We start from the raw sequence: 14,560 nt of genomic DNA on the forward strand, positions 1-14,560 counted from the left end.
CTGCAATTTTCCACTGGGTTGACAAGCTTGTTGTGAGTGCAATGATAGCTTGTGATTGGCTCCTGCCAAAGAAGGATCTCCCATTTCCTCACTGACTCACAACAACATGGTATTTAAGCAATTAGTAGTAGTTCTGAAGTAGTAGTAGTAGTGTCTTATATACCAGAATTTATGGTAATCATTGTGCCTGGTATAGATCCTTTAATTCTCCATAAATAATATTTTGGATAACTGTATTGTTATTTTTACCCTTTAACCCAAAACAACATATAAATGTTGTTTATATATGTATATAAATATATATAAATATTCATATATGTATATAAATACTGTAGTGATGATTTTGGAAATGGCACAGATCTCAACCCAATCAAACATATTTGGGATGAACTTATAAATGGAGATTGACATCCAAACTCCATTAATTCTGACCTAAAAAAATATGGAATACATATTGAATAAAATATTGAATACAAATCTCACTCCAACAGGTGTAATCGCCAAGTTTTTCATCTCCAAAGTGCAAACTAGGAGCCTTAATTGGTGGTTCAGGTCATGCAAAAGTTCCTACATTGATGGAGTGTATGATCTGTGGCGATGGATTCGGGATGAGGGCGATGGTGGAAAGGAAAGACTGAGCCTGCCCGTCTTCCAGTTCTTTTTCCTTCATGAGGTCAGTCAGTAGAATGATGCAGTTTTCTGATCCACAAGCAGGTAATGCGTCCAACAAGGGTTGCCTGTCCCAAAAGTAAAACATGCGTTTAAAAAAATGCATTCAAATAACAGAAAATATGAAGTGCAGTACTCTGAGATACAAGTTTATACTAACCATAATGAGAGTATACTGATCATTTATAGCCATAGCAAGAGTCATTTATCCTGCTCATTTCGAGGGATTTTTAAATAATATTGTATCCCAATTAGGCACGGCGGTCGAGTGGTTAGCGCGCAGACCTCACAGCTAGGAGACCTGGGTTCAATTCCACCCTCGGGCCATCTCTGTGTGGAGTTTGCATGTTCTCCCCGTGTATACGTGGGTTTTCTCCGGGTACTCCGGTTTCCTCCCACATTCCAAAAACATGCTAGGTTAATTGGTGACTCCAAATTGTCCATAGAATGTGAGTGTGAATGGTTGTTTGTCTATATGTGCCCTGTGATTGGCTGGCCACCAGTCCAGGGTTAGACAGCTGGGATAGGCTCCAGCAAACCCCCCCCCCCCCCCCCCCCCCCCCCGCGACCCTTGTGAGGAAAAGCAGGAGAAAATGAATGAATGGATGTAACTGCTGTACTCAGTTTCCTACGGAAGCCCGTGGAAAGATACACAATAACATTAAAAAGACTTCTTGGCAGCCATTTTCAAGAAAAAGCACTGAGCAACCTAAAGTTCTGACTGGCGGAAATCTCGTACCCGACCATTCTTCCAAACATACCAACCTTATGATACATAAGCCTGAAAAGTCAGAAATGTAGAATAGGGCACCTTTACGCATTCATGTGACATATTGGTCTCTAAGTCCAGGATGTATTAATTGTATTAAAGTATGATGAAGGCTAACCGCACTGACCAGTCATTGCGGCACTTGAAAGACGCTTCCATCCAAAGTGTCTTGAGCTGTGAGAGGGTGAGCTCTCTAAGCTGGAAAGCCAAGTGAAGGAACTTTTGCGACACCTAAGAGTATAAAAAAAAATACATATCCACATAAACACCTGTAGGTTTAATTTAAATATCATGTTTATATCTGCACTTTTGGGGGGGAATTTTGCCCATGGAACACATGGAGCACACATCTTTCACTTTTCTGTGCATTATAAAACTCTATTATGAAAAGCAGGAAGTGAACAAATGTAACAGTTGATTGTAAAAGTACCAGATGGAGGGGTAGGATTTAATAAGCTTTGCTTCTTCCTACTCCTTTTGGACATGTGGAACTAGGAACTGATTATGTGGTGCATTCAATTGTAATCTGATGCCTGTTCAAATTAAATAAAACCATTACCATTACTTTTGGCGTGCATTATTAAAAAAAACAAAACAACAACCTTAAACTGTATTATGGAAAGCAGGAAGTGAACAAATGTAACAGTTACTGATTTGTAAAAGTACCAGATGGAGGGGTAGGATTTAATAAGCTTTGCTTCTTCCTACTCCTTTTGGACATGTGGAACTGGGAACTGATTATGTGATGCATTCAATTGTAATCTGATGCATGTTCAAATGAAATAAAACCATTAACATTACCATAAATAAAGAAACTGTTTCATGTAAGGATGGCGGGCAAAATTCCCCCCCAAAATTGCAGTTTTCCTTGAAACCTTTTGCTTTTTCATGCCTACCTCTTTAGGGTGTGATATGAGGCTACACAACATCCTGATAGTTTGACTAGCATGGTCAGGTGTAGGTAACACCTTTCCAGGTCTTGCAGCTCCTTCGTCCTCAAACTGCAGGCCAGTTTGTGTTCCAATACTTAAAAGATCTGCAAGGGGGGGTAATATAGTGCATGACTCTACCATCAATTCACCATATGCAAGAAGTGACCTGTTCCCATCGTAACCCCCTGACCTGCTCCTGAAACTGTGCCTGGCTGGGCTCTGAGCAGCAGCAGAGCTGACTCGGTTTGCGTCTTCACCTGGCCTGCAGTCTTAGACCATGTTGCTATGGATACCGTTTCGGTACAGTTCACCTCTTCCATGACTACAGAACCAAAGGCCTGCACACAGCGTAGCTCTGATTGCACTGACTGATGAAAGAACAAATACATGTTAGACTTATCATCATGATTGAGACATTTAATGTTGATAATGATGGAATATGAGCCATTTGTGTCATTTGGTGATTTGCTGCACTTTGTAGTACTAAAGTACCACCAAAAAAAAAAAAAAGACTTATCTCACCGTGTCTCCAGATAAAGCTACAGAATGGGTCCAGAATTGTGCCAGCCTAGATTTCTGACACTCTTTTAGATCCCGAGTTTTCAGCAGCAGTCGTCCTCGCCTCTCATACATGCTGGTGCATGTCCCATGCACATCAGTCTGGGGAAGGAACATTTAACCACATTTTGACACTCCTTTATGTACACCAACACCTCCACCTATTGAGGTATAATAATGTCGCCTTTACTTCTTTCTTTATTTCAGTTTCCATGTTTTCTTACATGACCGGTTAAACTGCAAATAATGGAACAGGTTTGAAATCATTGTTGCCAGCTAATGATGGCAATTTGGCCAAGTTTAGCTACTAACATTAGCTATCATTGAATTTATAGCCTATTGTAAGAGAATGACTACAAATTGTTTTCTTTGAAACAGCTTCTGTGTGTGTGGACGCACGACTATGAACGTATACGGCCCAAACTGAAGTGCCTGACAAGGTTTATGCAATTTAATTTGTAATTGTGAAAAATATTGACATTTTTTGGTCAGTCGGTTCTTTAAAACCACTGTTGGTAACATATGCTAGCTGATGATGTTCACTTTTTTCGCTTTTTCACACAACTTTTTTTTTTTATTACAGTGTATGAATGCTGTTAGAGGCCGAGTCTGGCCCTTTAAGAAGAATTGCATTGTGGGGAGTTGAGTGTCTCTTTTTTTCAATCGTTCGTCTGTCTGCATCATGATTGGCCCGTAGACCAGCTCTGCTATGTCTCGCTAGCTTGTTTGCTATATTCGCAATTTTCTACCCAATGAAACCTATCATGCTGACAAAACATTCTGTGCTCAAAAGGCAGAGCGGGATGCTAACCATTGCACAAAAGGTTGGTCTTCTGGATACGCTGAAAGAATGCTATACGGCACCATTATGGAATACTGTCAATTCATCTTCAGTTTGAGGGAGGACTGCAACAATATGTTTTAACAAGGACACAGAAACGCTACAGTTACTAAACGCTACGCTGCAGATTTCACTTATTGCAGTCTATTTTGGGAACCTATGCCCCCAAGGGAACACTGTATAATGTCTTCAGTTCGAGGTAGGACTGCAACAATATGTTTTAACAAGGACACAGAAACGCTACAGTTACTAAACGCTATGCTGCAGATTTCACTTATTGCAGTCTATTTTGGGAACCTATGCCCCAAGGGAACACTGTATAATGTCAAAACACTGCAAAATATTTCGGTATGATTCCTCACCTCCATTTGTGACTGTTTGGAGGCAGTGCGGGAGGTCTGGAGCATGCTCAGAAATGCTCTTTTAATGTTGAGCGTCCACACCTGCTCCCCCTCCTGGATGCATAGGGCAACGACCTTTCCCCCCCGGAGGGAAAACTTGAGGCGAGTTCTCTCCAATGACTCCCTGGGAAAGAAAAACACCAGATGAGCTCCTCAAGACCCCCAAAACACAAGACAAGCAAGGCAAGTATTGCTTTCTTACATTCCAAAGTGGTCTAGCACAAAAAAGGACATTAAAAGCATTCATAAGGCATTATTCTTATATTTTTACCTCAAACTTTTCATGCGAGACACAGAGTGTTCCTTCTGAGGCGAAAGGCGCTTTATCTGTGGATTCCTTATCTGTTTAACAAAATCACATGTCCGCATTATAACGACACGGATACCGGTGCTCTCTTTTAATTCTTATGAAACCGAAAGGAAGCTAACCTGCATTATGAAATGACACTTGGACACTACATCGACATCAACCACACAGTCCAACGCCAGTCCATTTCTACCAGCATTAGAGCCATGCAGGGATGTGGTGATTGCTGTTCTATACCTGTAAGTATACCTCACCCCTGCCTGATAGGACACGTCAGAGGTAGAAAATGCTAGAATAAGCAGAAATAACAACACTGTTGATTAGATTTAAAAGAAGATGATTCGTTTGGGGGGAAAAAAAAGACGGCCATGCATCGTATTACAGCATTATCAGTGGAAATTTCTTAAATCTGATATGCACAAACCACAATAAACAGTCCTTACCTGCACAACTTGAATCACAGAAATCAGACTTTGGCTCTAAGCAATCAGCTACTACAAAGAAAGGCAAGACATGATAAAACAGTGCAACTTTACTCAAAGAAAGACTGCCTTGCTTCAACACTCACATCCATGCATGCATACAAGAGTCTTATCTCATGACGTAAAAAAAAAACACATAAAGCACATAAGAAGTAAACTCACCACATAAGAGACAAATAAATGTAATATATAAACTATAAAACCAGGACATAGCCATCTCAGACTCAAGTCACTGGAGATCCGTCCGCTCCTCAGCTTCCACATGAAAGTGAGATGAAAACGAAGCACTGTTCCCAACCACTGAATGACCACACTTGTATGGGGGGCTCCCACAGTGACCCCCACTGCTCACACAGCAACCAATCAGGAAATGCCTTCCATGCTGGAGCTACAAACATCCTCTCCACCAATCACCTTGCTCGACACTAGCAGTTAAAAATAGCTTCATTAAGGCAATTTAATATACACTGCTGATAGTCAGAAAAGGTTTATTGAGCAAACTGTGGACGGCTATAAAATAATAAACCTTGGACAGGTTGTACGTATGATTTAATGTTGGGTTCAAGTGATTAAAAGTTCACTCCTGCAATTAAAATAGGCTTCAATCTATTAGAAGTTGCTTAATATGGACTAAGCATAAGAGAATAGAGCCATTTAGTCTCTGTTTAGTGTTTAATTACTCACCTGGAACATTTATATTTTTAATCATAACATTATTAACATATAAACCAACTAAATTATTGTTCACTTTTAACTTTAACTTAGCTTTTATCCTGCTCTCCTTCCCCCCCATCCTTACCCAAACTGCTTGCTTAGGCTTCCACGATGCACCCGCCACGGCCCACGCCCGAGATGCGACGTCAGGCAGTTTGTCGTTAGAGATGCATTCACGCTTTGAAAAACATCGTATATAAGAGCTTTATTTGAAGAGAACACTACAACCACTTTAAGTGTCACCCCCCTGTACAACTAGTAGTCTGCGTTAAATGTTAAAAGTATGCTCTTATGCTATAGATTGCGAAATCAACTCCACTCGGAATATTTAAATTCTTTGTTAGTGAGGTGAGATGGGGACTTTGTTTACCGAACTTTGTTTGTAATAATTGTTGATTATATGAAATAATTTATGAACACGTTATCTATGCATAATTGTATGAGTAGCTATGCAGACTAAATAGATGTGAATGTGTTTATACGGAAATTTTAACAGACATTGTGCACTTGTAACTGGTTAAACCGACAGACCTCGAACGCATCCGCGATCAGGATCAGGGGGCGTAGGTTTGACCGGCTTGTGTGGAGGCTCAGACACAATGAACCGTCGGTGGGCTGGGGACACGCGTTTTGGGTCGGCGGTATTGGCACAATTTTAAGCACATTTTTAGTACCTTTGTGCCTTTCTTTATATCAATCGATGACTGCGGGACTCCTGACGCACTGTATGGCGGTTACAATGTTCACTTGGGAAGTGCTGCTTCGTCGAGTTTGATGAAAACGAGGTCGGGACCAGACTACAGTTAGCCCCTCCTGCTTTATTTATTTTTTTGCTAGCTAAGGCCGACTTAAACGAGGAAACAACAACAATGTCGGTCACCGCGTCCTCTGATTATTTCGCTGCCGAGTGTTTGGTTTCAATATCGAGTGGCCCAGTTTTGCACAGACCCACCCCTGTGGCTCTCGTCGCCAGCCAGCCGACCGCAGCGGGCCTGCTCCCGGGGGAGCACGACGGGTCGAGTGAGGACCGAGAAGTGCGGGAGACCCTGAGGCTGGAAGGAGCCAACATGATGACGGTGGCCGGTATTCTCACCGACCTACACGGCAAGTTCCGGCCCATGTCGGCCTACTCTGAGAGCAGCAACTCGTCGTGTGGTGGGGAAAGCGGTTACACCACGTTGTCCGACCCCACCACCCCTACAATGACCCCCTCCGCTACCCCGGTGCCCGGGCAGCAGCAGCAGCCGAGGGGGGGAGCAGCAGGAGGCGGCGGCGTGGGGGCCCCTCGATCCCCTGTTAAGAGACACCAGTGCACTTTTGACGGATGCGACAGAGTTTACGGGAAATCATCCCACTTGAAGGCACACATCCGAACCCACACAGGTACGTGGACAACAACATTCAAGTCACATGCTGCGTACAGTTGACGCCTTGAGCTCCATTTTTTTCTTCTTAACGCCCATGAAGGCAACACCATCACACCTCACCATTAGCAATGTGCTTTGTGTGGACTTAGCGTGAGTTAGCAACGTGGTGGTAGTTTTTTTGTTTAACAATGTACCCCTCAACCTGTTGTCCAACAAAAAGCCAAAGTACCCCCCTTAGACACGCCGACAAAGAAGTAATCTAACAAAAGAACTGGGTTGGACGTTAAAACCGGTGACGAACGTCTTCCTCTTGGCTCGATTTGCATATGAAATGAACGTAAGACGAAACCCCGGCAAGAGAGTTCATTGTCAGGCACAGACTCTCCTGTTGATGGCAGCAGACAGCACTCAAATGTTTAGTCATGTTTAGATTTCACCCACATTGTTATCGATTCGTGAAAATCTGAAATAAATCGCTGGACTTTTTATGACACGCGACGTTTAAAGACAATCGGAAAATAAACAGTCTTCAATGTGGCGTAGTCATTCAAATGTAATCTGAACCCTCACCGTTGGGCAAAATGAGCATGCGGTTTTTTTAGGGTAAAACGAGGGGGAAATGGTGCTTTCAGGGTCGTTGAGCAGGCGCAAAGGGATTACGGACAGGAAGCTGCTCACAGAAGCTGCGGTGGGAACGCCCACAAAGTGTTCTGCAACAACAACGTGGCCTGGCTTTGTGATCTTGAAAATGGCTGCGAGCATCCTACTCTGCTATCCTACGTGTAGCCTGAGGAGGATTAAGACTATAGCTGTAGTTTAGCAAAACTAATCTGGTGGATTTTAAGCCTTCCAATGTTTGTCATATTTAAAACCAGTCATATAGATCTAATATAACCATAATAAATAACATTGCAAAACTCATAAGATTGGGAATTTGTTGTGCGTTTTTTTATACCTATCTTATACATATACTTATTTTGCAGTTTTATAGGTCATTTCATGGTAAATAAAAGACATACAATATTAGTATCTTCCATACCTACTAATGAATCACAAAAATTTGAGAGTAATTAATACACCCATAAAAATATCTATTTTTAACACATGGCCTCTGCAGAACTTTGAACCAACTGGTGGTAATACGAGGGGCCCCCCGCCCGACTGGCTGTCGTAGAAGACGTTCCTCCTAGCCACGTCTACATAATCCACACCGCTTACCTCTTGTAATTGCAGTAACTATTTAGGATTATACTTTAGCTTGGGTTCACCTTGTTTTTTCACCTTGAGTTTTATGGTTTGATTGTTACAAGTTTCACTTTTTACCTCCAAACAGTAACTGTGGTGCTTTCAAGGACCTGCTGAACTAAGCGTGAAACATCAATGTCAGAAGGAAACGCATAACCAGTGAAGCATTGTACATATTACCTCTATTATAACATATATATAAATTATTGCTGACTCAGGTTTTGTTGTGTTTTCTGTGTGCAAATTGCCTTTTTTAATAGAATTAAGATTAAGATATGCATTTATTCGTCCCTCAGTGGGGAAATTTGTATTGCACAGCAGCAAGAGTCAGTTAAGCAGTACAAAATACACAATATAGAAAAATAAACAATATAAACAACCCAAGTATTAACAAAAATCAACAGTTTTTCCCAGAGTTATATACAATACAGTATGTAGATAAAATGAAACGAGATGAGATCTTGTTAGAGTTAATGAGGCATTATGGAAATACTTCACATAGAACTTAGTATATTGGATTAGATACACTTTTAACACAAATGAGTGATTTAATGGCGCCAGGAATGTGTGGGGATCCACTGTATACGTGCCGCCGTCATCTTTCTACATTATTGGAGCCAACACCGACAACACACAAACACTAAATATCTCCTCTTTTCTTGTCTGCAGGTGAGCGGCCCTTCCCGTGCACCTGGCCCGACTGCGAGAAGAAGTTTGCCCGCTCCGACGAGCTGGCCCGCCACACGCGCACACACACGGGAGAGAAGCGCTTCCTGTGCCCGTTGTGCGATAAGCGCTTTATGCGCAGCGACCACCTGATCAAGCATGCCAGACGTCACCCCGATTTCCACCCTTCCATGTTGGGGCGCAACAAGGGCATGTGCCCTTCCAACCCAGCTGTCCAACATTAGGTTACTGGGGTCGCAGGGGGGGTAAACCAGCTACTACCTGACCCATTGGTGAAAGTTATGCATTATGTAGTACTTAAAAGGTACCCACACACATAAAACTACAGCGCAGCATGGGAGGGGCAAATAGCATTAGCTCTCCAGCCACAGGGGAGTCATGTGACCGGGTTGGGTGTCATCGGTTGGTCCTGAATTGGAATCAGCCCCAAATCTATAACCGCAAATTCAATGTGCTTTTCGATTCCACTTATCGAATCCTGAAGTAAGTTGGGTCTATTGCACTTTTCTTTTTCCAAAAACGCCATTTTTCAAATGATTCAGACCAGAAGTGCAGTGTTAAATTCCAGCATGGCAAAGCGAGTTTTCTTAGGGCGCGGGAATGTTCCAACGAGACAACACCATTGGTTTGTTGCATTTTGTCATATATGATTTTCTATGTCCAGTTTGGGACATAATTGGTCTGCTGGAAAGATCATTCACCGAAATCACCAGCAAATAATGTGTTGCTCTATCGAGTGTATACTTACCGTTATCTTTTAGTCGAAATAAACCACACCGCTCATCATTTTGTGTTAAGATTTACTCATAATAAATGATTTTTTGAATTTTCAAACAATATTTTGGGTTTCTTTCCTCACTCAGGAGCCGATGAGAATTGGAATCGAAAAAGCAGATATGAATTGATTATGTAAACCCAACCCTAAAGAAATAAGAACCACCTTTTTTTCTCAGACTTTCACAAACTGCAGGGAATTTTTTGTTTGTTTTTATTAGAAATCACCCCCAAACAACCCAAATCTCCTCTGATTTCATGTGGTTCATTTGTAAATTGTTGCCGTGCTCTTCAGTAGCACGATATTGTAATGTTAGCTAGCACGGCAGCCCTTAGATTCTTCATTCTATTTTTTTTTTTTTTTTTAGCTTTGCCAATTCCATGTTTTGCAAATTTTAGTGGTGTTACATTCCTTTTTTTTTAAAATTGCATTTAACGCATCACCTTAGAGGTTATTACCCTTTATATGAAATTTAACCTTAGAACAAAACTTACTTTGGCCATAAAGTGGCTCAAGCTTCACTGTAGAAGAGCTGTTTGCACGCCATCCTCAAGCCTACATCATTTATCAGCCAGGAAAAGGCTGACACATAATACACTCGTATTATGTCTAATAACGATGCAAATGTATATAAGCTTTAAGCTTTTCATGTAGAAGTATAATGCAACTAGCAGCAGAAGTAATACATGTGATGTAGTCCTTATATTTGGGGGGGGGGGGGGGGGGGTCGGTATAGGCTTGATAGGACGGCTTTGCCTGCGTGTGTTGGTGTGTACGCGTGTGCGTGGTTTTGTTTAGTATTACTTTTTTAATCTTTTTTTTTTTTTTTAATTTTTGCTCGGGAAAAGTTTCTGGAGCGGAGCTTTTTTGTTGCGATGTGCTACCTTCAAAGACCCATACGTGGTGTGGAGCACATTTCAGGTTATGTCTCCTTACAAGTGAGACTCTTGACGTGGCGTTCACGTGATACTGCTGAGCTAAGAATTATTTACAATCGCAACAATATGCCAACTATCCTATTTTCATGAACATTGCGGGTACCCTCTGGAACAAAATCTGAACAAGGTAGCACTTGACATTTGACTCCAGACCAATAGGGGGCAGCAGTTTATAATATATTAATTTGGTTTGGTAACATACAGTCGCTTCTCGCCACTTAGTGGTGTGAACATCGCCCCTTCACTTTATCTGCTTTTATTTTTAATATTTTTTTTTATCTTTAATTTTATTGTTAGTGCAACCTAACATAAACCTACGCTGCATGCTTCCAGTATTCCATGCTTCCGATGTAATGTAAACAAAGGTAGCGACATTATTTTTTACAGATGTACGTGTATGTACGCCAGATGTATGCCCGAATGGCCGCCTTTTAGATGGATGATACATTTACAGAAATCAGTTTTTGTTGGAGATACTTCAACAACAAGGAACTTTCCCAATGCTAACGTGTGAGCTAATGAGCGCTATTGCTTATTATGCCTACTATATTTGGTAACATGAGTGTAAATGTGACTATAGGGGTGTTATTTTATGTCTACAGGACTCTAATAATGGGTATTCTCGGCTCTAAATGACTGTTCTGTTTATTAACCTAAATTCACTTATCACAGTAGGAATGAACTGCGATAAACGAGGGGCGACTGTATGAGGTGAGGTTGTGGTTGAAATACATTCCTTAATTGTAGTTAAGAACACAGTATGCTATCGTATGCTAAAATGCTATTTGAGGAAAATAAAAAGAGTCCCCCGGTAGACCACAGTGGCTCACTGTTGCCTCTAGAGGTCAAAGTGCATGACAGCTTTCACAGCGCTGGCTGATACAAGGTGTTTTTTTACCGTACTGCTGGTGTTCCTGTGTCGTACATTGAAATCCAAATGTTCGCTTTTGTAGAGGAGCAAAGATAAACAGGTTTATTTAGATTTATTTTTGCTGGATTTGAGCGATCCGGTACCAAAATGTTGCGCGTCACATTGGTGTATTTCCAGTACTAATTGCTCACATGCATGTTGAAATGAAGCAAAGCTCAGTTTTCCACACACACTGTTTGTCCGGCATGGACCTATTCCCTCACATCTTCAGGAGACTCTGAAAGCCTTAAAACTATGTTCAACTACTTTGCACCGTGTTTACAGTTGGGATCATTGTATAGGTATATACGTCCTCTCTCTCTCGGGGCGCTTTACACACACACACACACACTCATTATGCAATATGGCACTTTTGTCGTAGAGGTGGATTTGGCTAAATAGCATCAGGGCTTGCACTGTTACTATATGCGTCTTCAAGTGAGCACTGTGGAACTTTGCAAAAAAATGTTATTTGTTTGTCAAACTGCCTTTTTGTCCAAGTGCTTTAGCAAGGGTGATGACAGGACTGCATAGCTGTCAGTTGTATTTCTTGTTGTGGAAATGTGTTTTATTTTTCTCCGATCGACTCTGGTTTGTTCAGTTTTTACACAGCAGTCTTCCTTATTTTATGGTATTTTTTTTTTTTTTACCACCAGTGCATCTTCACAAGACACCTCCTCCTCACTGTCAACTCCTCTCATCGGAGTGAATTTGTACAGCTTTTTTTTTTCTCCTCCTGATCTGTTGATGTTTTTTGGTTGCTGCTGGCGGTAACTTGGCAGTAACACACACGGACACACGCTCCCTTTTCCTTTCTGGTGGATGTATTTGTGACCCATTTCCTCTCACAAACACAAGTGTCCTCTCACACAGATTCCAGGTTGTAAAGCTATGATATTGCAATAACAACATACCTCACTTTTTTTTTTCTGTCTTTCTGCAAAATCCATCCAACATCTTGTCATTGACACCACAAAACCCAGCTTGCTGTAGATGCTCTGTCGTGCTCTTACAGTTAACGTTTAGTTCTCTCTCTCACGGTCCTCTGTCAAAGAACAGCAAAACCTCCAAAAGAGTTAATGAGTTGTAAAGCATTAACATTTGTAGTTTGTCACTTCACTGCAGATACTCGATAAAAGAGCTCAGTCCAAACCTCATTTGTTCATATCACTGAATGTGCTTTTTTGTCGGATGCATTATCCACTGCCTCACAGAGGATCAGAGTCATGAAAAATTGAAATTCTTTTTTTTTTCTCACCACACTAATTCAGATATGCACATTGTACAGATAAGGGTGTTGTTTTTTTTAAATTGATGCCTCATTTGTACGTTCATGTAATTGTTGAAAAAAAATCTCTTATGAAAGCTTTAGTTTAGGGACAATAAGAGGAACTGTGGATTTGAAATAATTGCTGCAACAAGCTGTTTTGATATTTATATTCTCAGGTTTGTTACATTTTTGAGCATTTTGGGCTTTCAATATTTCCTGTGCAACACAAGCATGTTTTTCATTTCTTTTATGATGATTAATTTATTACAAAACGTATCATTTCTGTGGTTTCATTATTCCTTTCATAACTTCTTTTGTGATATGGAACAATGCTAATATTTTAAAAAAAAAAGGGTTCCATTCTTAGCTTGACATTAAAATGTTTTTTTGTTTTTTTTTTTTTTAAATAAAAATCCCCAAGTGTATTGGTGTTTGACTCATGATTGTAATCACGGTTAATTGGTTCCGGACCCAAGCATCATCAGTGAATTTTCACAATATTTATAAATTGAATATTTTCACCACTAGAGCAAAATAACAGTCTTTATGATCTTCTAAATCATGTTTTTAACGTTAACGCATGCACAGGGAGAACATGCAAACTCCACACAGAGATGGCCGAGGGTGGGATTGAACCCTGGTCTCCTCGCTGTGATAAAGGTTCTACCTTTTTCCAGATCTTTTAGTGGCTTAGGAAGCAGCCAATCTCCCCTCTTGTTAACACGCGGTCTGAATACTTGACTTGACCTGGTCTTTGTAGCCAGGCAACATGTCAATCAATGCCCTTGGCCTGCAGCTGGGACGAGTTCAAGGCTCTGCAAGCAAATATATTCCCGCCTAATCACAGTCCGATGCCAGATATTTCAACTGACTGCAAATATTTTCTGACCGGGAGGGCCTTGTTCATCATTGCCCGTGTCACTTCCTGCAGCGATAATGCTGTGACGTTCCGCGTGTAACCTTGCACTTGCTTGTGTTGGATTGGCAGGGCTCACCATCTTTGTTGTAGTTTATGCAAAAAGGTGTTTGACAGGGTTGTGTAGTCAAGTTCTTCCACATCACAGTCATCAAACTTTAACACTGTGGCTTTTTGCTCGACTTTTCCCATTTTTCCACAGTGTTTACCCTCTTCCTGATTTCTTATTTTTCTTATTTTATGTTTGTCATTTCAGATCATCTAACAAATTAAATCTTAGACAAGCACAACACAACTGAACACAAAATAGAGTTTTTAAATGAAGTTTTTTATTATTAAGGGAGAAAAATCAATACATTGTTGCTTACCTTTGTTTGAAAAATAACCCTCCTTGTTCAAACAAATATACAGTATAAGTAATATGAGGGGATCACTGTATTATATTGATATGTCAAGTCTTATATTGTGGCATTTTTATATTAGTAAATAGCTCCCAGTTATATTATGATTATTACTTCTTATACTATTTGTCTGTTGCTGTCCGTAGAGGGCGTGGTCACGTGGTCACTGGTGGGTGTGTGTGTATGCGGAAGTATAAAAAGCACATGCATGTCATCGAACAGGAGATATAATTGTGAACAAACTGAAGGCAAACTCAGAAAATTCATTCAAGACTCTTGAAAAATGTTCAAGTAAAGTACAGTAAAAAGTATTTTTTTTCGCTATTTACTTGGCATCGGATCTTTACCAAATTTATAATTCCCCCCCATTCCGACTCT

At 40.8% G+C, this 14,560-nt stretch overlaps 2 protein-coding genes across 5 annotated transcripts in view; one reads left to right on the plus strand and one right to left on the minus strand.

The window, feature by feature from the left end:
- The window catches only part of LOC131138235 (uncharacterized), a 50,985-nt gene extending 43,937 nt beyond the window's left edge, over positions 1-7,048 (minus strand). For 3 of the 4 annotated variants that reach the window (XM_058087022.1, XM_058087003.1, XM_058087031.1), the window contains exons 1-8: positions 4,600-7,048; positions 4,442-4,512; positions 4,132-4,294; positions 2,893-3,030; positions 2,561-2,738; positions 2,335-2,474; positions 1,566-1,669; positions 572-737 (exon numbers count right to left, since the gene is read on the minus strand). In XM_058087022.1, the coding sequence (XP_057943005.1) occupies positions 572-737; positions 1,566-1,669; positions 2,335-2,474; positions 2,561-2,738; positions 2,893-3,030; positions 4,132-4,294; positions 4,442-4,512; positions 4,600-4,605 (966 nt within the window). In that variant the 5' untranslated portion in view covers positions 4,606-7,048. The remainder of the gene's footprint in view (positions 1-571; positions 738-1,565; positions 1,670-2,334; positions 2,475-2,560; positions 2,739-2,892; positions 3,031-4,131; positions 4,295-4,441; positions 4,513-4,599) is intronic. The other variant, XM_058087013.1, reaches the window with a different exon arrangement.
- On the plus strand, positions 6,215-10,457 carry zgc:153115 (uncharacterized protein LOC768186 homolog). The gene is made up of 2 exons (XM_058087045.1): positions 6,215-7,056; positions 8,955-10,457. The coding sequence occupies exons 1-2, from the start codon at positions 6,543-6,545 to the stop codon at positions 9,194-9,196; spliced, it is 756 nt and encodes a 251-aa protein (XP_057943028.1). The 5' UTR covers positions 6,215-6,542; the 3' UTR covers positions 9,197-10,457.
- Positions 10,458-14,560: the final 4,103 nt, after the last annotated feature.

Source organism: Doryrhamphus excisus, chromosome 1, assembly GCF_030265055.1.
Source record: "Doryrhamphus excisus isolate RoL2022-K1 chromosome 1, RoL_Dexc_1.0, whole genome shotgun sequence".
In the NCBI taxonomy this organism is placed as follows: Eukaryota; Metazoa; Chordata; class Actinopteri; order Syngnathiformes; family Syngnathidae; genus Doryrhamphus; species Doryrhamphus excisus.

What these genes read in the sequence shown, in the direction of transcription:
- zgc:153115 (XM_058087045.1), top strand. Translation starts at nt 6,543, where the DNA reads ATGTCGGTCACCGCGTCCTCTGATTATTTCGCTGCCGAGTGTTTGGTT. An exon ending in ACACATCCGAACCCACACAG is followed by an intron (nt 7,057 to 8,954) that starts GTACGTGGACAA and finishes TCTTGTCTGCAG; the next exon opens with GTGAGCGGCCCTTCCCGTGC.